Source organism: Cajanus cajan, chromosome 9 (assembly GCF_000230855.2).
Source record: "Cajanus cajan strain Asha chromosome 9, NIPB_CcT2T_4, whole genome shotgun sequence".
Lineage (NCBI taxonomy): Eukaryota > Viridiplantae > Streptophyta > Magnoliopsida > Fabales > Fabaceae > Cajanus > Cajanus cajan.
In genome coordinates, this window is record NC_138525.1 from 49,156,020 (window position 1) to 49,182,077 (window position 26,058).

Below are 26,058 nucleotides of genomic sequence, written 5' to 3' on the forward strand. Positions count from 1 at the left end.
CAGATTTCCTTTGGGGAGATGCCTTAAGGACTGCTGTGTACATTCTTAATCAAGTACCTAGTAAATCTGTTCTAAAGACTCCCTATGAGCTTATATCTGGGAAGAAGCCAAGTTTGAGACATTTTCATGTGTGGGGTTGTAAGGCAGAGGTGAGACCTTATAATCCTCAAATTAAAAAGCTTGATCCTAAGACTATCAGCGGTTTTTTTTATTGGTTATTGTGTGGGTTCTCGTGGTAGTAGATTTTATTGTCCTTCTCACTCTATGCGAGTTATTGAATCTGATCGTGCAATATTCTTTGAGGATGATTTGGACAATGGAAGCATTACACCACGACCAGTCACTCTTAGAGAAGATCGTGTTCTGGTTCCTGTACCTCCTATTTCATTTCCTATAGATAATGTGATTCCTGTTGTTCATGATGGAAATGAAGTTATTCCAAATAATGTTGATGTCACAATACCTGTAGTAGATGAACAAGTACATGATGATGTTATTGAAGAGATCCCTTTGAGGAGATCTCAAAGAGTACGTAGGTCTTCTATACCTGATGATTATTTAGTTTATCTTCAAGAGCATGAATTTGATCTTAGTAATGTTGATGATCCTACCACTTTTAGAGAGGCTATCTCTAGTTCTTTTGCTTCTGATTGGTTGAATGCTATGCATGATGAGTTAGCTTCTATGGCCCATAATGATGTTTGGGATCTTGTGGATTTACCAGTTGGTTGTAAGCCAGTTGGGTGCAAATGAGTCTTCAAAACTAAGCGTAGTCCAGATGGTAAAGTTGAGAGGTATAAAGCCAGACTTGTAGCAAAAGGCTATAGTCAGAGAGAAGGTATTGATTATAAGGAGACTTTCTCACCGGTCTCTACTAAGGATGCTTTTCGTGTTGTTATGGCTTTAGTAGCTCATTTTGATTTGGAGCTTCACCAGATGGATGTCAAAACGGCTTTTCTGAATGGAGATTTATTTGAGGAAGTCTATATGATTCAACCTGATGGCTTTGTTGAAAAAGGCAAGGAGCATTTGGTTTGTAGGTTGAAGAAGTCTATTTATGGGCTGAGACAAGCTTCTAGACAGTGGTATTTAAAATTTGATCAGGTGGTCACTTCTTTTGGCTTTAAGGAAAATGCCTCAGATCAGTGCATTTACTTGAAGACTAGTGGGAGCCATTTCATCATTCTTGTCTTATATGTTGATGATATTCTTCTTGCTAGTAGTAGTGTTGAACTTTTGACTGAGACAAAATTTATGTTAAATAGCCACTTTGATATGAAGGACCTTGGTGATGCCTCTGTTGTTATAGACATTCAAATTTTCCGTGATAGGTTACATGGCATGCTTGGGTTGTCTCAAAGAGGGTATATTGATAAAATCCTCAAACGGTTCAACATGCATTCTTGCTCCCCATGTGCTGCACCTGTTCAAAAAGGTGACAAACTCTCTAAATCTCAATGTCCTCAAAATGATAATGATATAGTTGAAATGGAAAAGGTCCCATATGCTTCCGATGTTGGTAGTTTGATGTATGCTCAAGTTTGTACTCGTCCCGATATTGCTTTTGTTGTTAATGCTTTAGGGAGATACTTGAGTGACCCGGGTTTGGGTCATTGGAAAGCCGTTAAAAAGGTCTTTAGATATTTGCAGGGAATTAAGGATCATATGTTGACCTATAAGAAGTCTGATCAACTTCAGGTCATTGGTTATTCTGATTCTGATTTTGCTGGTTGCCCTAACGATCGAAAATCTACTTCTGGCTTTGTTTTTATGATGGTAGGAGGAGCTATTTCTTGGAAGAGTGTTAAACAGACTCTTACAGCTGCTTCTACCATGGAAGCAGAGTATGTCGCTTGTTATGAGGCTACTTGTCAAGCTGTGTGGCTTAAAAATTTGATTTCTGGCTTTCATATTGTTGAAAGTATTTCTAGGCCACTTGTGATATATTGCGACAATACTACTGCTGTGCATTTCTCTCAAAATAATAGAAGTTCTACTCGCTCAAAGCATTTTGATATAAAATTTCTATTTGTTAGAGAGAAAGTTTTGGATTTTCAGACTCGAATTGAGCATATTGCTACAGAAAATATGTTAGCAGATCCAATGACTAAAGGCTTAGCTATTGGAATTTTTCAAAATCATGTAACTCATATGGGTGTGGTTAAGTTTTTTTGATGTATTGGATTAGTGGGAGTCTGAAATTTACACTTTTATTATTATGGTTTTCATGAGATGCAAATTTATCAATGACGGCATTTTCATTACATCTCTTTTAGCATATAAAATTGCTTGGACCATTTTTTTGGGATCACGTATTTATTATGTTTTTTTTATTATCCATTATTTATGAAATATACGCATAAGGTATGTATCCCTATCGGAAACTACCTTTGTGATTCATGTTTATATTTCTTATATTGTTAATTGATATATGTGTTTGTGTAGTAATTGGTATATTTAATTTATTGATTAATGTTATCCAAGTGGGAGAATGTTATATTTATTTATATAATTATTCTCTATTTTTATTATTATTATTATGGATTAACATTAATTAATTAAATTATATTTATATATTAATATCAATTATATTGCATACTATTGTCAATTTATGGATAATGCTTATTGGGCTTTTGATAAATAGTCTGTGATGGGTTGGACTATTCGGTAGCCCGTTGAGAAGTCCCTGGTCTCTAGTGGTAAGGATAAAGAACTGATATCCCATTAGTCAGTTCATAAGAAGAAAAAACATTTTGTCTTCTATTTTTTACCTCCTATCAGGAAGAGAACAGTCTTCTCTCACGTTGCTCAATATCGATAAGAATGGATCTCTCGTTGATTCCGGGTACGCAATTCTTTCTAAATCCTACTCGTACATACTATAATATTGTATCTTATGTTATTCATTGTTTGATGATGACTATAATTTTTTAACAAGCCATTCAGCCCCTTCAAAGCTGCCCGAGAAAGTTAGAACATGAGAAAATGGCAGCATGCTCCATGCCTATAATAAACTAAAAGAGGAAAAATATTGAAATTTTCTACATTTGGTATATATTTTTTAAAATTAATTCTATATTCTCATACTTCTCTTATACTTTCTTTTACATCTCATTTCTTTTTTCATCACATATCTCAATTGCATTTTTTTTATATAGATCACATGGATCTTTCATTGTAGATAATTTTGTTTGAGTCAAGAAGGATTATGACAATAAAATTTTCTAAGTATTTAATACAATTGTATATTTAAGATTCAAATTTGTATATTTCATTCACATCTCTATCTTATTTAATAGGTTACTAAAAATAATTTAACTCTTTTTAGTGTTGTGGAATATATACGTGTTTCATGTTCGTTTAAGTAGAAGAAACTAAAATGTATATAAATTGGGATTTGAGAGTACTCCAATCTTTAGTTTAGACTTTTTGATTAGTCCAATTTTTTTTAGATCACATGAAACCTCAAATTTAAACACTAACTAATTCAACAACATTCTTTTATTGGATTTGCACTTCAGGCATCAGATATCTATTCAACTAAAAAATTAAAAAGAATCAAGTCTTTAAAACCTGAGAAACACAATCTCAAACGATCACAATTGGATAATTTAACTAAATATTCACTTTTGCATGTAAAGAGATTAATTACTTGTAAGATTGATTTAATTATGTCATGAAATACTGAACAATTTACTGCTTCCTGATCAACCATATGTGCAAATTTTTTATTCAAATGAAATATCGAGATAAAAGTAATAATAATAATAATAATTAAACAAGAATATATGAACTTTTAGATTGTGGTGGGATCAATATTAAATATGAATTATTAAAAATTGGGGTGGAGCAGAGGGTATTAAGGAGACATATATCTCTCGTTCCACACCATCTCCACCAAATTACATAATTTTGTTTTTTTAATTAAGAAATTTTACTAAAAAATGACAATAATTTTATTTTAATTTTTTTAATCATTATACAATTTAAAAAAAATAATTTAATTTTATCCAATATTGTTTAATAGTTTTTATTGTTAAAATTTTAATAATAGAAATTGACCGATATATATATATATAGAAGAATATATTTAATTTTTTTTTGTGTTACACTTATGTTTAATTGATTGATATAAAGGTATTTTTTAAAACAATCTTGTTTGAGTTAGTAGAATCATTATATACAACAAATTTTTTTTTTCTTCAAATATTTAAAGTAGTTAAATACTCAAGATTTAAATTCAAAAATACTGATTAAATTAGAATAATTTCTTATTAATTGATCTATATGCTCTTATCAGTATAATTTATAAATTTTATTTTTTATTTTTTTATTTAAAAATATTTCATTTTAATATTTATACATATTATCTTGTTATATGGATTAAAAGATAAAATTTATGAAATTATAAATTAAAAAGAAAAAAATTATATGTATAAAAATTAAAAATATTTATCCAAAAAAAATGTTTTGATTCAATAAATTTTATAATATATGTATATGTGTCTTTATATACATGTACATCCATGAGTCTACTTGTGTGTGTCCATGTATAGTAATTATTTATAATTGAAAAAAAAGTGATAAATGAAAAAGGAAAGGAAACATTATAGGGTGGGTAGATGTGCATATGCCACACTTCCACCCGTATTGCATAGAAATAGCCAGCAAAGACTATTTTATACACGTGTCAACCTCATACGTGATGTAACTTCAACAAATTTATAACAAAATAAAATCCTATCAATATTGTAGGTATTTTTAGCTAAAATTTATATTTCATTTCAATAATTATCATTAAAAATTGCTAATATAGTATAATTTTTTTTTATAATAACACAGTATTTAACTAAAGAAAAACAGAGGAAAAGAGTTTTAATAATTTTTTCTTATTTAATCTGATGCTTGAAAAAAGGAGAGTGAAATGGATAAAAAAAAATTTCATCTAAATTTAATTCAACTTCAATACTAGAAAAAAATTAACTTTAAAATATTTTTTTACCTTTATTTCAATTACAAAAAAAAATTAAATTATGATAATACATGATTTAGTGTAAAATTAAAGTCAATTACTTATTTCTTTTAAGATTTTCAATGAAATTATGACATTTTATCTCTCATATTTCTAATTAATAAGATGGAAAAGACTTAACAAATTGTATCATTTATGTAGAATTATATTTTTGATGTAATGTCTAAAAATCTTTATCTATATTTTTAAATTCAAAATTATAAATGTATAAAGATGAATTAGTTTTTAAAAATTTTCTCCTTCACTTTGTAAATCAAACAGAAATAAAGTTATGTTTCCCTTCTTTCTAACCAAACCAAAATGATAAATCATTCCCTCTCATCTACTCTTTTAATATTTAGAGATCCCAAGTGATAATGTCAAAATCTGAAAATAAAATTTTATACATATTACTTTAATTCTATATCACAAGAGTGTGAATCACTTGAGATTGAAACATATATTTTCTATTGAATATGATTTTAAATTAATATTTTATACACAATACATTGATCAAGTAGTTTAGAAATATAATTCAATTATCCATTCTTTTTATAAATTTTTACTAAAATCAAATTATCCATTCTTTTATAAATTTTTAGAACACTCTGCAGTTAAGTATGTAACTGTCTCATCTATGAGGCACCGAAATGACCGATTATTGAAAGAATAAAAATAATAAAAAAATTGAAATCAGCTTCCACTTTTCCTCTTCTTACTGTGTCTGCTCTTCTTTATCTTCAGATCATCATGGCTGATGGTGGTAAGAAATCCTCATATTATGAGTTTGAAAACAAAAGAAAACAAGTGAAAAAATCACTGTAATTAAACTTTTTAGTATTATATTTAACGACAAAAAGAAGTGTTTCATGGATACACCGCATAGAATTTTTAATATTTTTATATATAAATGAAAAAAAATTTATTACAAAGAGTGGCGTTTATTGGTTGCGACTTTACTTTGAAAAGAGAAATTCAACGAACAAGTTACAACTACACATAGACATAGTAGGGACCCACCATGAAAGATAAAATGAAAAATGGGGAAGGGTGCATGCATCTTTCCCGTTTCCCATCTCTTGCTTCTGTTTCAAAACAACCAGAGATTTCTCCGAATGAAACAGACAATAATTAAATCAATTAAAAATAAATTCATGTCATTAAATTATATTTCTAGAAAGAGAAGAAGATATTGTGGGCTTTGTGAAGCAATATTATGATTTTTATTTTTCCTAAGTGCTTTCTTCCCAAAATAAATCACACCACACTGCAATGACTCCCAACAACTTCTCTTCATTTCTTCATCAAAGTGTCCTGTGCCTTTATATGTTCTGTGCCAATTTATTGCGTCTTTTCTTCTTCAGGTAATGACCCATGATACTCCTCAATTATATCTAGACATTGATACGTCTTGATTTTTCTGACATGTTATTCAAATCGAAGAACTGTGTTGTAAATGTTTGTGTGTGTGTGTGTTTTTTTTTTTCTTCCTCCAATGTGGGTATTCATGTCTATATAATGGGGACATTAGAATACTAGTCCTTCAACTAAAAAAGTCTTTTTTTTTTTTTTCTTTTCTGTTTTCGTTCATCTTTTTGCTGAAGTTATGTTTGGGGGCTAGAGTTATGCATGTTAAAAGATTCCGCGAACAAGTAGTGTGTAATTAATTGTATATTTTTTCCATGGTCTTTTCTGTTTGTGTTGAAATTGACTTTCTGATTGAATTTGTGATTTTACATACATTAGACACAGTTGTTTTATGTTTTGCATTTCCATATTTGGTGGGAGGGGGCATCCAGTCTTTCCAAATTTTTGTGTGGTGTCGTGCTGTTCTTAAGAGGCTAATTTTTCAGCATTTAGTAGAGTTCTTCACAAATTAAATAACTCCCAACATTGTTTATTGTAACATACTAGCATCTTTTCATCTAAAAGCAATTGACAATGTGGTGATATCTTATAATGTTGTAATTATATCTTATTGTAGACCGTGAGTAGACAAATGAGTAGATAAATAGGTTGGTGAAATGGATGGAGTTGAAGTGGTTGAAACTACATCAACCACTGTGAGTTGTATGATGAGGCGGCATAAATAATGTGGTACTCTTAGGGAGTCCCATGTGTTTGTGGCAAAGTAGCCAAAATTTCTTCATTGTTTTCCTTTTGAATTCTGACTATTGTGATTGTTTGGAGAAGGGAGGGGGTTAGCATGTGATGTGAGATGTAGACAGTTTCAAAACTTTCTCAGTCAGAATTTTTTAATTTTCAATGTTACATTATTTTTTGGTGAATTATAAAGGAGAAAATGAACTAAACACCTTTTTGAAAAGAGTTCCGATAGATTTCAATGTCACATTTGATTGTTAGATTTGATACCTTAAACATTTGGATTGTGCAAGGATAGATTTGATTGATGTTTGTGCTATGAGCTTATTATATCTGATGTTGCCTTATTTCATATGCTACAGGTCCTAAAACATATTTGTGATTTACTTTGAGATTTGTTCAGTAATTAGTCATACACCTAATTCTAAATTAGGTATTTCTGTCATCGTTGAATTAATTTTATCAAATGGATGAAGGAATCAGTGTCTCACTTGATCTTTTCACTGTGTAAAGTTGGGATGTCTGGTGGAGTAGTTTGATACTGTGATGCATTTTTATAGAAATTTAAATAAAATTGTATGCTGTATTGTAGAATTTTACTATGGAGTTGAAGGAAAGTAATGACATCGAGCATTCATCTTTCACGCCACAAATACAGCATGACCTTTGGCCTCTAGATCCAGTTGATCCAAATACGGCAAAGTTTCCATGTTGTTTGGTTTGGAATCCACTTCCCGTGGTCTCATGGTTGGCTCCCTTCATCGGTCATGTTGGCATTTGTAGGGAAGATGGAGTTGTTTTGGATTTTTCAGGATCATATACTGTGAATGTTGATGATTTTGCATTTGGTTCAGTGGCAAAATACGTGCAACTTGATCGTAAACAGGTACTGTTTCTCAAATTTATTTTCTCAATCTTTGGTTGCCTTCTTTCTGTTCATATTGTTCTCTTTTGTGCAAGCATAGAAAGTCATGAATACTTTCATCCTTTACAAATTTGAAAAATAGTTTTATGCCCAAATTAATTTATTTTTTTTTGCTCGTTCTAGAACTTTGGGAGACTATAAAACTTTTATGGCCGATGTAATTATGTTTAAAACTATTAGGTCAAACATTGATGTATTAGGAAAACAAGAGCATGCAAAATGGATTGCATTTGCAGCTAGATGGCTCTCTGAAGTCCAAACCTACAAGAAGTATTGCATTTGAATCTTTAGAGGTTTTACCTTGAGATATATAAATCCTTTCGTCTTAAAATAAGAAATTCCTTATTTTTTACTCTTCCATATATCTAATTGACTCTGAGTTTTTGTTATTTTATCCTTTTCCCCTCTCTTATATGGCATCACAGTCTCACTTATATTGGAAATTGTCATTTCTAAGTAGATAGATATCTTAAGATACTAATTCAAATCAGCACATTAAGTTTGCAATTGATTTTTGCACAGCCCAGTTAAGTTATATGATACTTCCCATTGTTTGTAATTCCAGCTGCTAGAATTTAGATAATGGGGGCATGCATGCTAAATTTGAATAACGCTGATTTTTATTGTGATGTGATCCTATATAAGACCATTGTTTAATATGGTGATTCTACACTGATTTTGGAAAAGTAATTCAGTGTTTTAGTTATAAATATATTGACATATTTATTTATAGAATAATCTAGTTGCTAAGCTCTCCCCTTTCCTCTATCCCTTAAAATTTTGTTTGGTGTCAATTTTAGTTGTTTAAAAGAGTAAACTCTTATTTGACATTCTGTGTAACTTGAAATGTTGCAGTGTTGTTTACCTCCTAACCCATCTGCACATACATGCAAGCAAGGTTACCGCCATTCTGAGTATGGTACTGCAATCACATGGGATGACGCAATACAGTCAAGTGTGCGTGAATATGAGAGCAAAACCCACAACACTTTCACTTGCAACTGTCACTCATTTGTTGCTAATTGTCTGAATCGGATGAGTTATGGTGGATCAATGAAGTGGAACATGGTTAATGTAGGAGCTATGTTACTATTCAAGGGGCATTGGGTTGGCATCAGGGCAATTATAAGGGCTTTTCTGCCTTTTGTTGTGGTTTCTTGCTTTGGTGTATTCGCTGTTGGGTGGCCCTTCTTACTTGGGCTATTATCTTTTTCTCTACTCTTACTGTTGTGGTTTCTATTGGGAACTTACTTTTTAAAAAACATGCTTGAGTGCTAGATAGTCTCTTGAAGTGAAAGATGGTCATAGTTTAGTTTGTGTTTCTCCTTACCTAATAATATGTTTAGATGGTTATAGGTTAAGTTTGTGTCCCTCTTAACCTAATAACATGCTTAAATGCTGTTATTGGAAGTGAAAGATGGCCATAATTTATGTTTCTCTTTAGTCTTTACCAAAAAAACATGCTTAAATGCTGTTATTGGAGTAAGACATGTAATGCTTCTGAAAGTGTATTTGGTGTTCATGAGACTATGTATTATGCAATGGTATTGCCTAGTTAGTGAAGCGGCACCACAACGTAAATCTCACACGGAAACTGTTCTAAGTTGAAGATTTTCTGTGTTTCTTTCAATCACTGGGATGAAAAGATGGGCAAGAGTTTTATAAAAAAGAGTAAATGATGGAGTCTTGATTTGATGCCAACTCCATGGAACCTTCATACGCTTCTCCTTGGATGACCTTGAAGAATTGTTCAAGGGAAGAATCAGGCCAAGTTGAGGCTCGAATGAAGAACAAGGAGAACTAAGCTCCTTGAGTAGAAGAAGAGAAAGATCTAGAACTACTAAGAAGATAGCTCAAGGTGAATTGGAGAGAACACTCTCCTATGGTGACTTCGGGTCTAGAGAGAAAAGGATTCTTAAGAAGAAGAATTTTCTCATTCAATTGCCAAAGTGTCAAATTACACGTTCAAAGAAAATATATAGGTTAAGGAAGTGTGCCAGGAAAGTTTGGTTAACCTAAGGTTTAATTAAACCATAGTTTAATTAAACCTTAGTACCAAAATTTGAATGTTTAAATTCAAATTTTGGTGCTAAACCAGTCACCTCCCATGTGCTACTCAATTTGAATGTTATTTAGCATGTATTTGAGAGTGAATTTCGGTCACTCCATGTCCACGAGTGTACATGGGCGAAATGCTTTCTAAATGTGATACTAATAACATTTAAATTGAGATGCACATGAAACTCCTTTTAAACCTAAATTTAAATTACAATGAAATGAAATTCCTAGATTACTTGACCAAAATACAAGGCCCAAAACAAAAATACAAGCTCATTGAGCCCAAACCTAATCTACATGGACTTTAGAGTAGAGTCCAACTAAAAAGAATTATGGGCTTTTCTTTCACACCGGCCCAATCTTCAGTAAATATTGCCATGGCCCTAATAGTTGGGCCTTTGGTCCATGAGCCTCCATCAGTAAATATTGTCAAAATTTGCACTAATTAAAGATTTGAAAGTATGGGTCATACAATGTTGGGAAATCCAACACTATTAAGGTAAGAATTTATCTAATGATGATTTGAAATGATTTTTTTTTATTTAACTCTAAATTTTAATAAAGTTGTTTATTGATATAATATGTTAACCTTAATTAATATATATATTAATAAATGATATAGAATTATTTAAGTTTAATTAATAATTTTAGATTCCAGCTTTGAGTAAGTAGTTGTGTTAAGTATTTAAAAGGAAAAGTTTTGCAACTTACATTGGTTATACTTGTTCAAATAAGATTGTCTTTGGTGAAGATACTCCATCTATTTCAGATAAAAAAAATATTTTATATATGAATTTTTTTATAAATATATCAATTGTTTAAATTAAACCAATAATTCGCGTTTTGATTAAGTATTTATGTTAAAGGCTTAAAGAAAATTTTTACAGCTTATAGTGGATATACTTACTCAAACATGACTTTTGTTCTATTTTAGATTAAAAAACGTTTTATATATAGAATTTTTTATAATAGACATCTGCACGATTCCTAACTTTTATAAGAAAAACGGGATTTTTTAATCTAAAATGCGATGGGAACTTAAATAAAAACAATTTCTTTTATAATGTCATCTTATATAATATATAAAAATTAGTCTCGATAACTATTAAATTTCATTTCTATAGAAAATATTGAAGAAATATTTATGTTATTGAGACATGATAAATAAATTAAATCACTATATATAAACTTTAACATATAATATTATTGCTAATATATAATATAACTAATACATTGCCACACAATGGCATGGCAATCGAAATCCTCGTGGATACCCGTTCGAATCTGTCCCGATTTGGACGGAGAAAATTTATGTTTATCGGGTTCGGGTTCGTGTTTTTCCCGATTGATAAAGTCGGAGACGGGGATGTTAATACCCGTCCCGTCCCCGCCCCCGTCCCCGCTCTGCTTAATAATATAATTAAAAAATTATATATATATATATATATATATATATATAAAAATCAAAATTAGAAATATTTATATGTAAATTTTTTTATTATTTTACTTTTCTTTTATTTTTTTAAATTTGTTCATATTTATTTAAAAGAAATAAAAAAGAAAAAAAAAAGAAAAAAAAGGTAGGAGCAAGGCGGGGTGAGGAAACTTGAACCTTCCGGGAACAGGGATAGGTACCATATAGGGGAGGGGGCGGGGAACAGTTTAAATTTGCGAGAGCGGGTGCGGGGAACGGAGAACGTAAAACCTGCCTCGCCCCATTGCCATGCCTACCTCACATCATGTTATACTTTTTATAAAAAAAAATTATTTTTTATGTGAGTCCACATCTATTGGATTTGGTTAAAAAAAATTTTATTTATAAAAGGAAATAAATATTTAATAAGTTAATTACCTATACACTCAATGTAAAATTTTTTTAAACTGGCAACCAATCAGATCTATTAATAATACCATGTTATTTACTCATTTAATTAAATTAAAATAAAAAAACACTGTTAACATACATATTTAATTGCTTACTGCATTTAACTTTTTCTCTTCTTATACAATAATAAAATGAATTATTGTTTTTATTTGAATCTCACATCCATTGCATTTCGGATATAGATGGTTAATTGTCCAAAGCAATGAACTTTTACTCTTCTTATACTATATTACTATATTATAATATTATATAATTAGTCTTGATAACTATTAGATTTTATTTCATTGATTCAATATAATATTTAATTTTTTTATTAGTTTAATTTAATAAAAAATATTTAAAAATTTATATAAACTTATGTTATGAAATGAATATTATGTTATTTTTACCATTACTTAATATATTATATTAAAACATTAAAAATTATTTAATTAATATTAATTCATCTATTAATTCATCTATTAATCCTTCAACTCTTGAACCAATGTTATCACCAATTCAATGATTAGTCTAATTTTTAAAACATTGATATATGTACAAAATTTTTAATTCATTTTAAGTGATTTAATATTTCATTAATATGATTTATAATTATTGTTTACACAAACAATAAAGATACTATAATTATAATCCAATTATTAAATTAATAAAAAATATTTCATATAAAATTATTAATGATACAAAGATTAATATGATTTTTATAATTATTATTAATATTATTAATGTAAACAGATGTTCAATAATTTTACTTTAGTTTTTCAACCATCCATTACAATTGTATAATATTAGTTTCTCTTGATCACACTTTCTTTTTTAATATGTACACTCTAACTTATTGAACTCAAAGAAATTGGGCCTGTGTGGGAGATAACGTACATAGAAAAACTGCTACAGAAGAACTATCTAGTACAAGTGGCATGTCCTGATGTTGAAATGTTCTTAAAACTCGAAATCATATAGTAAAGCATTTAAAGAGAGATTCTATAAAATGAACAAAATACCAAATACAAATTTCTGATATTTGTTTATAAGAAACATTACTTATTAGATGTCGGAACAGAGTTTAAAGTACGACATAAACATGTTAATCAGCATTTTTTATATTGTTCTGCTGCTAGCGCAAGAGACAGAAAAAGATTGAAAAAAAAAGTAAATTAGGCTCCATACTTGGGAGCTTTCCAAAGCTTAAAGGCAATCTCATGCAAGAACCTATCTGCCGGTATTGTAAGGTTTCCACCATGCTGCGCGACAAGAAAACAAAAATAAATTATACTCTATCGCAGAATTACATAATAGCTTAAACAAATAACAAGTCTAGGAAAATTCCATAAATGCTAGCACTCAAACCATGATACTTCACAAAAACTGCAAATACTTGCAGAATCAAATAGGTTGATGGTATACAAGAAAATAACTAAAGTACACATGCTGATCAATAACATGAAAGTAGGTGGAGTTGTGCACTTAGAACATCATTATGAACAAGAAATAGAGTTCAACTTACTAACAAGTCATGAACTAAAACAAAAATAGAAACAATAACTGGAATAAATCATGAATAACTTGTGAATAAAACTAAAATCAAATCTTGAAACAAACCTCCATAAAATCTTCAAAAGAAAATCTCTCAGCATTATCCTTGCGTGTCACAGCATATTGCCATTGAGCAATTAACATGGGAGAATAATGCCTATATCATTTGAAATGGTATATAAATATTCAAGACAATCCAAAGAGAAGAGGTAAAAAAATTGTCCATTTAGGTCCCACTTAAAAGGTAGAACCAACGAAAATAGAACAGAAATGAATTTTCTATTTAATTACCTTACATCCTTTCGAGGAATTCCTCCCTTCATAGCATAACTTTGTAGAGGATAGAGCAGTGAAAGATGGGTCTTTTTTTCATCTACCCTCTTTAACACTGAAAACTTAGAATCATCACCATCCAAGACATTGCCATAGCTCATGACAACAGACAAGTGCAGACGTGAACTGATGTCAGAACCCAGTTGTGCTTGACTCATTATCCCTCCAACCAAGGCATCCATATACTCCACATCAGCAGCAACCACTTTTTGTTCACCAGCTCCAATGTGAAAGAAAACAAGATCAAAGTGGTTACTGTCCAGCACCTTCCCTTCTTGAAAGCCAAGCAACTTGAGGAGCTCAAGGGCTACAACATTATGTTGCAACTCAGTAGAATGACCTTCCACTAACTCATCAAATTGAAGAACACTGAATCCCAGTTTGGCACTAAAAGACTTCAAGCTTGAATTGTTGGTCAAAATAGCAGCCTTCATTCCCATAAACCTGTATTCAGAAAAATGAACTGCTTCACTTGATCTATTGTACTTTTATAAAAGGTTATGCTTTATTTGATCATTAATTCGTTTACCAAAGGTTTGATTAATCATTTGCTCTTGACATGTGACACTCATTTATGTATCAACTCCTATATATGTTCTTATTTAGTACACATTGGTCGTTGGTGTTCCTATGATTCTTAAATTTTAGAATTTGAGTTTAGGCCTAGTCAATTTATAGTCTCTAACAAATACCCCTCATATAGTGAATTGAACATCTCAAGTATGAATTTTGCAAAATTGTACATTTATGGGTGATCTAATAACGAATGATCCAATAGATCCAACAACCACTAGGACAGACTTCAATATCACATCAGAATTTGGATTTGAAGTCTAACTCAACACCTCTCACATTAAAGATCGAATATTTGAGACGTGAGATGTATAGAACTGTACATATGTGAGTTGTCTGATAACAACCTCATAACGGATAACCAATAGTCCAACAACAACTACTAAAATAACCTTTGATACACTTTTTTTTTATAAGCCAAGGAATTCCCTAACCGAAAACTAAGGACTAATCCCTTGAAGTACTAAGATCCATTTAAGGGGAAAACCCTTCCCAACAAATGTTTTTCTATATACATAGACTAGAGATTGATCTCCGGACCACATACTTAAAGAACAAGGTTATTTACAACCACGTCACATCTAGTTGGTCTCCCATACACTATTTGAACTTTATATTACTAGTCAATATGGTATTTTAACCTTCAGTTCTAGTCCTTCAAAAGCTTAACTTTTAGTTGATATACTTGTGTGCACTAAAACCTTTTTTTTTTTTTTGTTTTTTTTACGAGACTGATTCCTAAACGAGTTCGCCTATAGATATCAAATGACTAATTTAGCCTTTATAGAACAACAAAATCGAAAATGAAAAGCAAACAAATAAAAGAGCAAACCTATCAGACAAGGTTTCTTTTGGTCGATCCTCTTGGCTATCACCATCACCGATTTGCCCCTTCTAACCAGGAATCATAACAAATAAAAAAAATCAACAATGACGATAAGATAATAACACGTAAAAATAAAAACTTGAGTAAATGTAAAAATAAAAACTTGAGTAGATGGGTCTCACCATATTTGAATAAGTGTGGCATGCATCCAGCAGCACAGCAAATTCTCTAACTGTCCTCTCATCCTCGCTTTCTGAAAACTACATATTCAAGTGAATTTGAATGTGGCAGGGGCACATGTGGGAAAAAATAATTAAGTAGTGTGTTAGACATTATTACAAACACAAAGAGGGTGTTGATTGAGAAAAAGGGAACCTGAGGGCGGAGAATTGGGGAGACTCAAGAACCCGCATGAAGAGAGAGAAGCGAGAGAGTGAAAGTGGGAGTGCGATGAATCCATGAAACGAGCTAACCCATCACCAAATAAGACCAGGGATCGACTTGGCTTATCTGCCATTGTTTTTTCTGCTTCTGGGTTTACACAGTTTTGGAATCAGATGCAGAGAGAAAGAGAGAGCAGAGATTGATATGGCGAATATTGTGCTACGTTGTTGCAACCAAGACATTTTGTTTATAAAGAAAAAAACATGCTTTTAAGTTTTAGCACAACTTTTTTTTTTTTTTTTTTTTATAAAAAGATTCTTTATTGTTAAACTTAATTTTATTATAATAAACTTTTTTTGTAAATTTCTTATCTTTGTTTAATGAATGTTATTTCTGATTTTATAGCATTTAAAATTTTAATTAATAATAAAAAATGTATTAAAGAATATGGTACTCTTTATCTATAAATTTAAAACTTTTATAAATAATAAAACACAACCTATTCTCATTCTTTTTAATTAAGCATTGTTATTATTATTTCTTCTCTCATTTAAATATGTATTTTTCACATTGTTTTGAAACTAGTTAAAAAATTCAATCTTTTGAAGTTGAGATTTTATTTTATAATATAAGAGTAGATTTATATATTGAAAAATATTTTTATTATAAATTTTAATTATAATATAATTTATATATTTAAAATGTTTATATATTTAAAATTTTAATTATATAAAACTAAATATTTATCATATATAATGTACAAATTTAAATATTAGTGTATAAACATACATTGCATAAGAAGAAACTATTGGACGAAGATAATTCAATTTTATAAGATAATGTTAATCTCATTTGAGATGAGATATCTAAAAAGATTAGGAATTTTGCTATAATTATCTTGGATGAATGAAATGATTTTGGACTAAGAGTGTAACGACCCGTCATGGTCGTTACACTACGTAACAATACTACACACTATTGAAATATATATACTAAAATATTTACAACACAAGTTGCTAATCAAGTAACCAACTATGATAACAAAATATGCTACTATAAAGTAGCCTACAAAAAAAAATCCAACTCTAGGCACCTCTTGTAGCCTTTAACAGCTATCTTCTAGCCTATCTCTGCCTTGCTCCCATACATCGTATCTTCTAGCCTAAACAGTTTCATGACAAGCTGAACAATTAAGTGCAGAGCCGCGACTTTAAAGCACGATTTTGGGTCTGAAAATGTCCAAACTGGGTTTTTCGTCCAACATGAGAATTGTAGATCTCTGTCTTATCTTTACAGGGACACCAAGTTTGCCAAATTCCGAGTTGAATAGCTCCAGATATGGCTTGCACAAGAAACTGTGTCAAAACAGGAAATTCTTACGAAAAATTAGTAAAATTTATAACTAATTCCTAAATGATTCACTAATACAAATCTAAACTAAAACATGAATATAGGATACTAAAAAGAATCAAATAAGGTAAAAACACATAAAGAAAGATATACTAAAATATAACTATCACTTATCTTGCATGTTTCCATGTGGTTTGGACTGCGATGATCATACGATGTATGGGAGCAAGGCAAGGATAGGCTAGAAGATAGCTGTTAGAGGCTACAAGAGGTGCCTAGAGTTGGATTTTTTTTGTAGGCTACTTTATAGTAGCATATTTTGTTGTCATAGTTGATTATTTGATTAGCAACTTGTCATAGTTGGTTACTTCACGCCCGGCGCAGACAGCTCGAGCCCGGCGTGAATTCATCCGGAAACTTCTTCTGATGAATACAAGCTCGGCGCCAATAATATGCACCCGACGCAAATTCATACAGCAGCCCCAAAACTTCGAATATTTCGCCCAAAACCTGAAAATAGCAAATCCAACCACATGCAAACCAAGAAACACAATGCATAGACTCCATACAACTCAAAAACAACCTCAGATTCAACATGCAACAAATCAACGCATGAAAATCATCAAAAACCCCATTTTTTTTAAAATCTTGAAAATGAGCAATCACCCATTTCAACCACTTCTTCTCGAAATTCATGCATCAATGGAGTTCCTAAACTCCCATGAAATCAAACAATCTACTTTCTAGCTTCCCTCACCTGAAGATTGGCTCCGAACAACCAAGAATTTGGGAAGAAGAAAACTTTCCTCCGAGCTCGACTCCCGAACTTCAATCCTTCAAAATCAAGCCTCCTAGCCTGAATTCCAAGAGAAGATAGAAGAAGTTAGTGATCTAGAGAAGAAGAAGAATCAACCAGAAAAAGTTGAGAGAGAAAGGAGCTCACGGACCCAGAGATCTTCTCTCTAAAACTTCTTTCTAGTTTATTTGAGAATGAACTTATGAAGTTCTCTTCTCAAAGAAACCCTTATATATTCTTCTCTCTTTAGAGTCAACTAAATTCAAAAATCTCCTCACTACGTTACAAAGAGATAAGATGGTGGTACAATGACGGTGTTCTAAACAAGGTAAAAAAAAAAAGATAGTGTTTTAAAGTTTTATACAAATACAATAATGTTAAAATCGAACAAAATATTATAATGTTTAAAATGAGACAAGAAAAGCTTTGACATGATCTAAAATTTTTTAACAATTATATAATTTTTTGGAACAAAGATATAAATTTACCAAAAATATAGAAAGAAAATCAATATTTAAATAAGATGTAAAAAGGATAGTGAAGAAAAAATTTTGGTCACAAATCAAGATTTCAAAGAGAGGCGAGAAAACATGTGATAATACAAAAGGAACCTTTAAGAGAATGTACAATGCTAAAAATGTTATTCAAATAACATTCTTGTTAACCTTTAGAAGTATGCAAGACAATAAAATATCATTTGACTCATTAAGTTACTTAATGAGAGTTTGATATTTGAGAAAATGTCAAATAATGGAGGAGAAGCACACTTTGATTCCTATATTTTAGGACAAGAAAGATATTCATAATTGTGTAAACTTATTAAGTTATAAAACTTACGAGTCAGACTATCATGTTATGGAAAAAGATGATTGAACTTGGATTTAGAAGAAAAAAAATGAGGGTTAGAACAAGGCACACAATAAAATGTCATAGCATATAAGTTCCTAAATTTAAAAGTTGAGATCTATATTATAAAGGTGATTGAGACATGTACAAAGGTCACTAAAAATATCATTACGAGAGTAAATTACGTAGTTTGTAGTCCTATAAAGACCGATGAGGACAATGAAGAAATTCTCAAGAGAGATCACATGATAAATAATATTTCTATACATTTTGCTCCAATGTATCCACACGATTGGACACTCTTGCCATGTAGAATTCTCCTTGCTGATCTGAAACACTTTTCCTTTCTTTAGATTTGGTAGGTCGGACCAAAATAGTATAACACCAAATAAACTAATATATAATATTGCGCAGTGAAATCACATATAATACAAGTCTTCTATAGAAAATATTATCTGTTCACAAATTATAAATAATTACACACACTTTTCCAATAACACAACCTACTGTCAGGTATATACTTTTAATATAAACTACTAGCAGTTATTTTCTAATACAAAACTGCTTTCTAATACAGATTTGCTAACACAATCTGTTATTTTATATACATACTTGTGATCATGCAGTTTCTAATACTGCTTTCTAATACATATTTACTAATACAGAATCAGTTATTATCTATCATATATATTCCTAATAAATAACTACCTCCAATCCATTGATGGATTTTTTTCCTAACTAACTTTGATCTCATTTCCCATAAAAATACCTTGCTCCTTTGTTCATCAAGCACTTATGTTTAGCAACAAGGTATCACAATTATTCACCTCAAACAGAAAGTATCTTCTTCATGCCAAAATAACAACAATTTTTGATCTCAAGGTTCTGCCTCTGTTTTGAAAATAAAACTCGGAAACATACTGGTGATATCCCTGGAAAATGACATAGTGGAACAGTTAGTTGTAGTTTCAAAGGGATATCATAGAAAAAGGAAAGAATGACCACCAAAAAAAAGGGTCACACACAAGGGAAGTTCTATAATCCATACTTCAAATAAGGAAGTGTCATGTTTATCAAGAGGGATGGATTTCGACTCACAAAAGCTTTCCAATCTTCTTTACTGATTTTACCATCATTGTCCTTATCCACATCAACAATTGTCTGCAGATAAGATGAAGATGTGAAGGTCCAATAATTAATAGGGAAATGATATTTATACGACAATGCATACAAAAATTTTAACATCATTTCCTTGTGTCTATCACTCTCCATCGCACCATTTATTACATCATTAATGATGGAGTGATGCACCAAAAAATATGATGTTGTATGAATTGTTGTATGAGTATGATTACTTGGTTAATATGCCCCCATTGAAACTAAAGATTTATGTTTGACTAAAAAATAACCTTGTCAACAATAGCTTCAAGAAGATCCTCAGGGAGATTCATGTCATATTCCATCAAAATGGCTACAACCATTTGCTTGACCTAAAATCAAGGAAACCATATCAACAAACAATAACGTTGTAGTACCTATTTTGATGACAGATGAGGCTTAAATGAATTTGTTCACTTACTTCCTCTGGCTCGATAAACCCAGTTTGCCTCAGGTCATAGAGCTTAAATGCAACTACAAGATATCATTGAAGGACAGAGATTAGACGTGAAGAAAAATTGAGTGTCATTGTATGAAGCCAAGAAGTTGTCTTCAATTTGAACATACAATCAATTTTTTCATCTATTGGGGCACATGGATGGAAAACACTGAGTGCAAGGACAAATTCGTCAAACTCGATTACACCATTTCTTTTTCGGTCGAAAACATCGAAAACCTGAAGAAGAAACATAATAGTTTAACACATTAGTATGTTCAAGGCTTTGTGGATTAATCATTTCAAATAATTTAAACAGCTAATTTGCTACACCCATTTAAGTTTTTTATTTTCATGCAATCAGTTTTACTATAATGCAAGTCAGTTATAATCTGCCTACAAACTTAATCTGATTTCCAATGTGGTACCCATCATGAAGAAAAATGCAATGGCTTGGAAATATAGGAATTGCTTACTCGATCCAGGAAAAGATTTTTTCCATTTGGGGTTTGAAACAGTGCCAATTGAAGCTCCTCCTACAATAGAAAAAATCAAAATAAAAAACGTACTACTATCATATTCATGATACCGAGTCACTGACTAAAATGAAACCCTCAATATAAATGTTTGCTACACCATAATTTATGCCATATCCTCCTCCAATTGATTTGGTACAAAAAGAAAAGATTATTTTTGGCTCCCATTTGGGGAGGGAGGGGAGGAGTTACAACAACCACCAAATATTTTTCTCATGAGGTGCTGTATATGAGTTGAATGACACCATACTGTTCTGTCCACAACCAAATTTATTTAGTTCCTTTTTAATGGCTTAACTTAATAATCCTTCTTGATCTACCTCTATTATTGAGTTATCCTCCATTTGGTTAGGTCTTCCAAGCAGGGTTTCTCACATGATTAACCCACAATGCCTTGAACATACTAATGTGTTAAATTATTTGAAAAACTTGAATGCATTTTATATAGTGATTAGTTAGGATCATAAACATGTGGTAGTCCTAGACTATTTAACATTTTCTCGGCAATAAAGCAAAGGTAAAGCAGTTAAAGCTTGCAGAGAATCATAGAAACCATGTATGCCAAACCACTTGACAGATCAAGTTACCTTGTGAATCAAGCCATCATCAATTAGGGTGCTACTTAACCTTTTAAACAGCACATGCAATGCTTCCACTTCATTAACTGTGACTGCATTATTAACAGCAGAAAAAACAACTATTGGAACTCATTGTTCAAAGTTCTAACTAGCAAATCACAATTGCATATGGAAATGCAGAACTTACTTTCCACTTTCTATCCTTTCAAAAATACAGGTTTTAAGTCAAGACATCATAATATTATACAAATTTAATTCTTCAAAATAGTTCATTCAAAAATAAAGGCTTTAAGTCAAGACATAATAATATACTTAGTATATAGTACCTGCACAGCACCCCCTTCAGATAATCACTAATTGTATACTTTGAAATAGTGTATCATGATAAACATAGCAAAATTAGGCGTGAATGGTGATAGAAACTTTAGAAATGAAAAATCCACTTGAAATGACAAATTTACCCATCTAGAGGTAATTTAAGGAGATAAAAAATATTTGAGGGAGAAAGGCAAAACATAATTCAATGTATATAATTCAGAGCATTACAATAGAGTTGCGTTATGGAGAGCTGTTAGAAAAATTTTATAGATCTCTGGAGTTTGGACCCATCAAAGCTGGCAAGAATGTTACTATGACCATAACAGCTCATAATATGGAAAGTGCTTCCCACATGGAAGAGAATCATTATAATACACTAGTGGCCAGTGGGGTCAGTGCTTCTCTTTAATATCACGAAATAAAAATTTGAGGAATTACATCTGGTTTGATGAGCGAGGCTTGCAAAATCCTTAGCAGTGTAGGCACGTTTATGGTTCTGAATAATGCTGAAGCATCCTGTCACAGCCAACATCAGAACCTCAACCACCGCTATGAATGGCATCAACGCCGCACACACCCTCTCCCCTATTGTCCAAGACTCTGACAAAGCCTGTTCAAATTTAATTGCAACCAAACATACATATAGATTCATGAATCATGACTTGTATCATCAACTAATGAAATGAAGTACAAAAATACGTTGAAACATACAAGATTAATTCGTGCTTCTTTAATTTAAAGGCGACTACTAAACAAATATGGGTCAACCTGTGACTAAAAACTTACATGGGAATCTGAATCCATGGCCACGGTGAATGTTGGCGATGTTGTGTCTTGCTCTGAAGCTGGTTATTCTGCAGGAAATATATATATAGAATGGTCTTGAATCACTTTATAGCATTAATTATATGGTTATATAATGAGAATCTATTTGGATAAGTTTAGAGAAAAAAAAATTTCTCTAGAAAAAATAAAGTAAAAAACATTTCGAACTTATATCGAAAATGGTTAACTATGTCTTTCACTCTTTCATGGGGTGTGTTGTGACAAGTGATGGTTTGGTGGTCCAAATATAGTCTATGATGGAGCTCATCTTTCAACAAGAAGATAGATGCATGCGTGTGGCCCCAACCCAAACCCATTTGTCCCAAACAAGTTTAGAGATACGTGACGATATTCCTGTGACCATAATTTCCCACCTCATCAATACTTTGTTTTACATGAATTACGTACAAGTAAACTTTTTTTTTTTTTCCTTTCCTTTTCATCCTGTCACATTATAGTATTATCTATAATTCTAACTTTTTGCTAGAGACTGAAGAGAGCAGATATCACAAACACTCAGGTAATCAGTGTGCTGATTATATATGGCTAAGCTAAGAGCAATGATGTTGATTTGACTTGGTTGTAGTTCACGAACATCACCAAGTTAATTTGAAGAATACGCTGTTATCATGAGATGGGGCTTCTCTCATATCTCACTTTCATTCCAATACTTTTTAAATTTATTCTTCCATATCAAATTAAAACATTCACGTTTTTAACTTCAAGTAAATAGAAGTTAGAAAAGCTTTTATCCCCATAAATAAATCTACATGTCTCGGTTCTAATTATTCAAAGTCTAATGTAATTCTTCGATACTAACAATCTAAAAGAATAAAAATAAGCATACCCTTTTAGAAGTTTTAATTTGAATGCCGTTGCACCTTCTATAAAACTGAAGAGAGACAAATAAAATTTGTAGGAATATATCTTCCTAGTAAAAATAAAATAGCTAAATATATGGTTTTGTTTTTTGTAATTTTTAATTATATTTTTTTTAGAACAGGAATACGAAGATACAAAATTCAGAAATAATAAATAATTTTTAATATGTTTTTTTTTTTAAATTTTTATACTAGGGAAAAGAGGCAAGTCGAGGCCTATTTAAAAAAATAATAAATATAGTGGGTAATTAAAAAAATAAACAATAAATATTGAAAAGAAAGAATAATTTACAAGTAGTTCAAGGTTAAATAACGAAGAAAAAAAATAAATGTGTAGTAAAAAAGAAAATAAATAAGGAGTAAAATGGTCTTATAAAAATTAAAAAGTTACTAAAAAAAATATAACTCGTTTGTTTGTATGTAATTAGTAGGGTCAAGACACTCCATACTTTTACATTTCATTTAATAAAATTATTGAAAAATTATTAATATTTATTGAAATAATTAATGTTGTGGTTAATTTTTAATCATTATAATTTTGAATTCAAGTGTTGAGTTTGATAATGATAGTTAATTTTTAATACTATTTTTTATTATTTAAAAATTTAAGAATAAAATTATTTAAAAAATATGGAGATGAAAAAAATATTATAATTCCATATCTCATGTATTCAACTTAGGAGAATTTTATTGTTTATGACTTTTTCCCCGTAGTTGATTTATGGAGGTAAATTTTGTTTTCCTTTTGGGCTTTTAAGCCCTTGTTACACCAAAAAAAAATAAAAATTAATCGACTTAAGTGTACATATATTTGATTAAACATTTGTAGTTCTTGACTTTAAAATCATTTTGATTTTATAAAAATGATTATATATTTAATATAAAGCAAATTATATTTAGAAACCTGTCCCATTAATGCAGATGAAAACTGCAAATATGTGAGGATGGAGATTTCAAATCGAAACCTGCACACTTTTTGAAAAACGAGTTTTCGTGCGTAGAAATGTTATGAGAGTAGCTTTCGGTAATGAACGCTCTTAAGACAAACATCTACCTTCATTTCGTTTGATGTGGTCAGCTTGATGAATAAGCCTCACATTAATTTATGGTCATATTCATACATTCATTGTAGAGAGGAACCGTTTTATAAACTTTTGAGTTGTAAATCTCGACAATACCAAGTACAGCATCTTTTCAGGAGATGCCTTTGTGGGATTAAAGGGTTTATAGAAAAATGGTAGCATTGTTTGTGTTATGATAAATGTATATTCTTCTTCTTTATTGGAGGGAGAAAAAGAGGGACTCAAATAATATACAAGTGGAAGGAAGAGATATGATTCAATTCATTCAATTCTAGTAGTATGGATATACCGGATGGTACCTGACTAGGTCGAATACCTGACCTGACCGAATTAATCAACTTAGCCGAGAATACCAACCACCACTTATCCAAGCTGAACAGGTCGGTGTGCTCGGCCAAGTTACGAAGTTATGCCAGGACGGTTAAGAAGAGGTTAATTTACCTAATACACTAGTTTAACCCCTAATTTTTCGGGGCTCATTCCTTAATCGCGGCCCAATAACAACCACTATAAATAGACTTCCAAGAGGTATGTAACTAACTTTCAACTACCGTATTTAATATGCCGAGCACTTACTTGAGCGTTGGAATGTCTTTGTAGGCACCCCCCTCACTTCGGACTGATCGAAAAGGAACGAGAAGACCCAGACCCAAGACCAAACCCGCAACAGCAAGGACAAGTAAAGTGTGTACCCTAATACATGAACATTTGGCGCCCACCGTGGGGTCGAAGAGACGTTTTCAGCCCCTTTAAACTCTATCTGACTGAGACCGAGACATGGTAGTTACACGCAAAGGACCATCAACATCGACTCAATCGATCCCTAACCCTGAGAACAACCCTGGCATGACCGACCAAGAACAATACCCGTACGGAATGTCTCAAACATAACCAGAGCCTGTAATACAAGAGGTCCAACCAAACGCCGACGGAGCCCAACCCGACCTCCACGATGACTTGTGTGCATTGCTCGAGGAAATGGCAGCCATACATAGACAGAGAGAAGTCGATGCCAGGGAGTTGGTCAAACTGCGTCGGCAAAACGCCGAGCTTTGAAGTTTGACCCAAACCTACGTGCCGTCCACTCCCACGCTCTTAGAAGAGTCAGCCTATCACGCCCCAACGGACCAGGTTACCCGAACACCAGTTACCTCTTTGATTGGCAGCAAGGCCGACACCGCCACTCACTCATTAAGACACCCTTTCTCCTGAAGGATAATGGAGGCAACCATGTTGGACCACTAAAAGAGCATGACAATCGAGAAGTATGATGGGTCTACCGACCCCGAGGAATACTTGAACGTTTTCCTGACACAAGTAACCCTCTCCACTCAAGATGACTCCGCCTTGTGCCGGATATTCCCCACATCGTTGAAAGGAAGGGCTTTGAGCTGGTTCACGCGATTGCCGAGCTCTTCCATCGACTCATTTAATGAGTTGTCGTCCCAATTCGCTCTATAGTTCGCGACGAGCAAACCATACAAGACGACCTCGCTAGCATTGGCGGGGGTTCGTCAAGAGAAGAAGGAAAGTTTGAGAAGCTTCATGGACCGATTCAACAAGATCGCCATGGAAATCGGCGATCTCAACCCATCCGTGGCGATGGATCGACTAAGCACCG

General features: G+C 31.7%; 3 protein-coding genes across 7 annotated transcripts; 1 reads left to right on the forward strand and 2 right to left on the reverse strand.

Annotated features, from left to right (window-relative positions):
- The first annotated feature begins 6,079 nt into the window (after positions 1–6,079).
- On the forward strand, positions 6,080–9,625 carry RTE1 (protein REVERSION-TO-ETHYLENE SENSITIVITY-like protein (DUF778)). The gene is made up of 3 exons (XM_020383753.2): positions 6,080–6,375; positions 7,707–8,000; positions 8,895–9,625. The coding sequence occupies exons 2-3, from the start codon at positions 7,716–7,718 to the stop codon at positions 9,315–9,317; spliced, it is 708 nt and encodes a 235-aa protein (XP_020239342.1). The 5' UTR covers positions 6,080–6,375; positions 7,707–7,715; the 3' UTR covers positions 9,318–9,625.
- Positions 9,626–12,942: 3,317 nt separating this feature from the next.
- On the reverse strand, positions 12,943–15,874 carry LOC109789543 (rhomboid family protein). 2 transcript variants are annotated; one of them, XM_020348532.3, is made up of 6 exons: positions 15,623–15,874; positions 15,430–15,500; positions 15,254–15,312; positions 13,807–14,292; positions 13,582–13,672; positions 12,943–13,223 (listed from the first exon to the last, which is right to left on the reverse strand). In XM_020348532.3, exons 1-6 carry the CDS (start codon positions 15,762–15,764, stop codon positions 13,137–13,139), a joined length of 936 nt encoding a protein of 311 aa, XP_020204121.1. In that variant the 5' UTR covers positions 15,765–15,874; the 3' UTR covers positions 12,943–13,136. The 2 variants fall into 2 exon arrangements, with proteins under 2 accessions (XP_020204121.1, XP_020204114.1); XM_020348525.3 differs by having other exon boundaries at positions 15,254–15,315.
- A 3,168-nt stretch (positions 15,875–19,042) lies between these two features.
- Positions 19,043–22,681, reverse strand: LOC109791210 (calcineurin B-like protein 10). Of its 4 annotated transcripts, none has more exons than XM_083063265.1 (9): positions 22,436–22,680; positions 22,088–22,259; positions 21,341–21,423; positions 20,694–20,753; positions 20,349–20,457; positions 20,203–20,255; positions 20,033–20,113; positions 19,649–19,784; positions 19,043–19,555 (listed from the first exon to the last, which is right to left on the reverse strand). In XM_083063265.1, the coding sequence occupies exons 1-8, from the start codon at positions 22,451–22,453 to the stop codon at positions 19,659–19,661; spliced, it is 702 nt and encodes a 233-aa protein (XP_082919391.1). In that variant the 5' UTR covers positions 22,454–22,680; the 3' UTR covers positions 19,043–19,555; positions 19,649–19,658. The 4 variants fall into 4 exon arrangements, with proteins under 4 accessions (XP_082919391.1, XP_020206077.1, XP_020206069.1 ...); XM_020350488.2 differs by having other exon boundaries at positions 19,722–19,784; positions 22,436–22,677; XM_020350480.3 differs by having other exon boundaries at positions 19,672–19,784; positions 22,436–22,677.
- Between the last annotated feature and the right edge of the window lie 3,377 nt (positions 22,682–26,058).

Excerpts from the sequence above, each read along its gene's own strand:
- LOC109791210 (XM_020350480.3), bottom strand. Across the intron at positions 20,458-20,693 it reads AAAATCTTTTCCTGGATCGA|GTTTTCGATGTTTTCGACCG; the intron begins GTAAGCAATTCC and ends TTTCTTCTTCAG. Across the intron at positions 19,785-20,032 it reads TTGAAGCTATTGTTGACAAG|ACAATTGTTGATGTGGATAA; the intron begins GTTATTTTTTAG and ends TCTTATCTGCAG.
- LOC109789543 (XM_020348525.3), bottom strand. The coding sequence starts at position 15,764 with ATGGCAGATAAGCCAAGTCGATCCCTGGTCTTATTTGGTGATGGGTTA. Across the intron at positions 15,501-15,622 it reads CCCCAATTCTCCGCCCTCAG|AAAGCGAGGATGAGAGGACA; the intron begins GTTCCCTTTTTC and ends TGTAGTTTTCAG. Across the intron at positions 15,316-15,429 it reads GCCACACTTATTCAAATATG|AAGGGGCAAATCGGTGATGG; the intron begins GTGAGACCCATC and ends ATTCCTGGTTAG.
- RTE1 (XM_020383753.2), top strand. The coding sequence starts at position 7,716 with ATGGAGTTGAAGGAAAGTAATGACATCGAGCATTCATCTTTCACGCCA. Across the intron at positions 8,001-8,894 it reads TGCAACTTGATCGTAAACAG|TGTTGTTTACCTCCTAACCC; the intron begins GTACTGTTTCTC and ends GAAATGTTGCAG.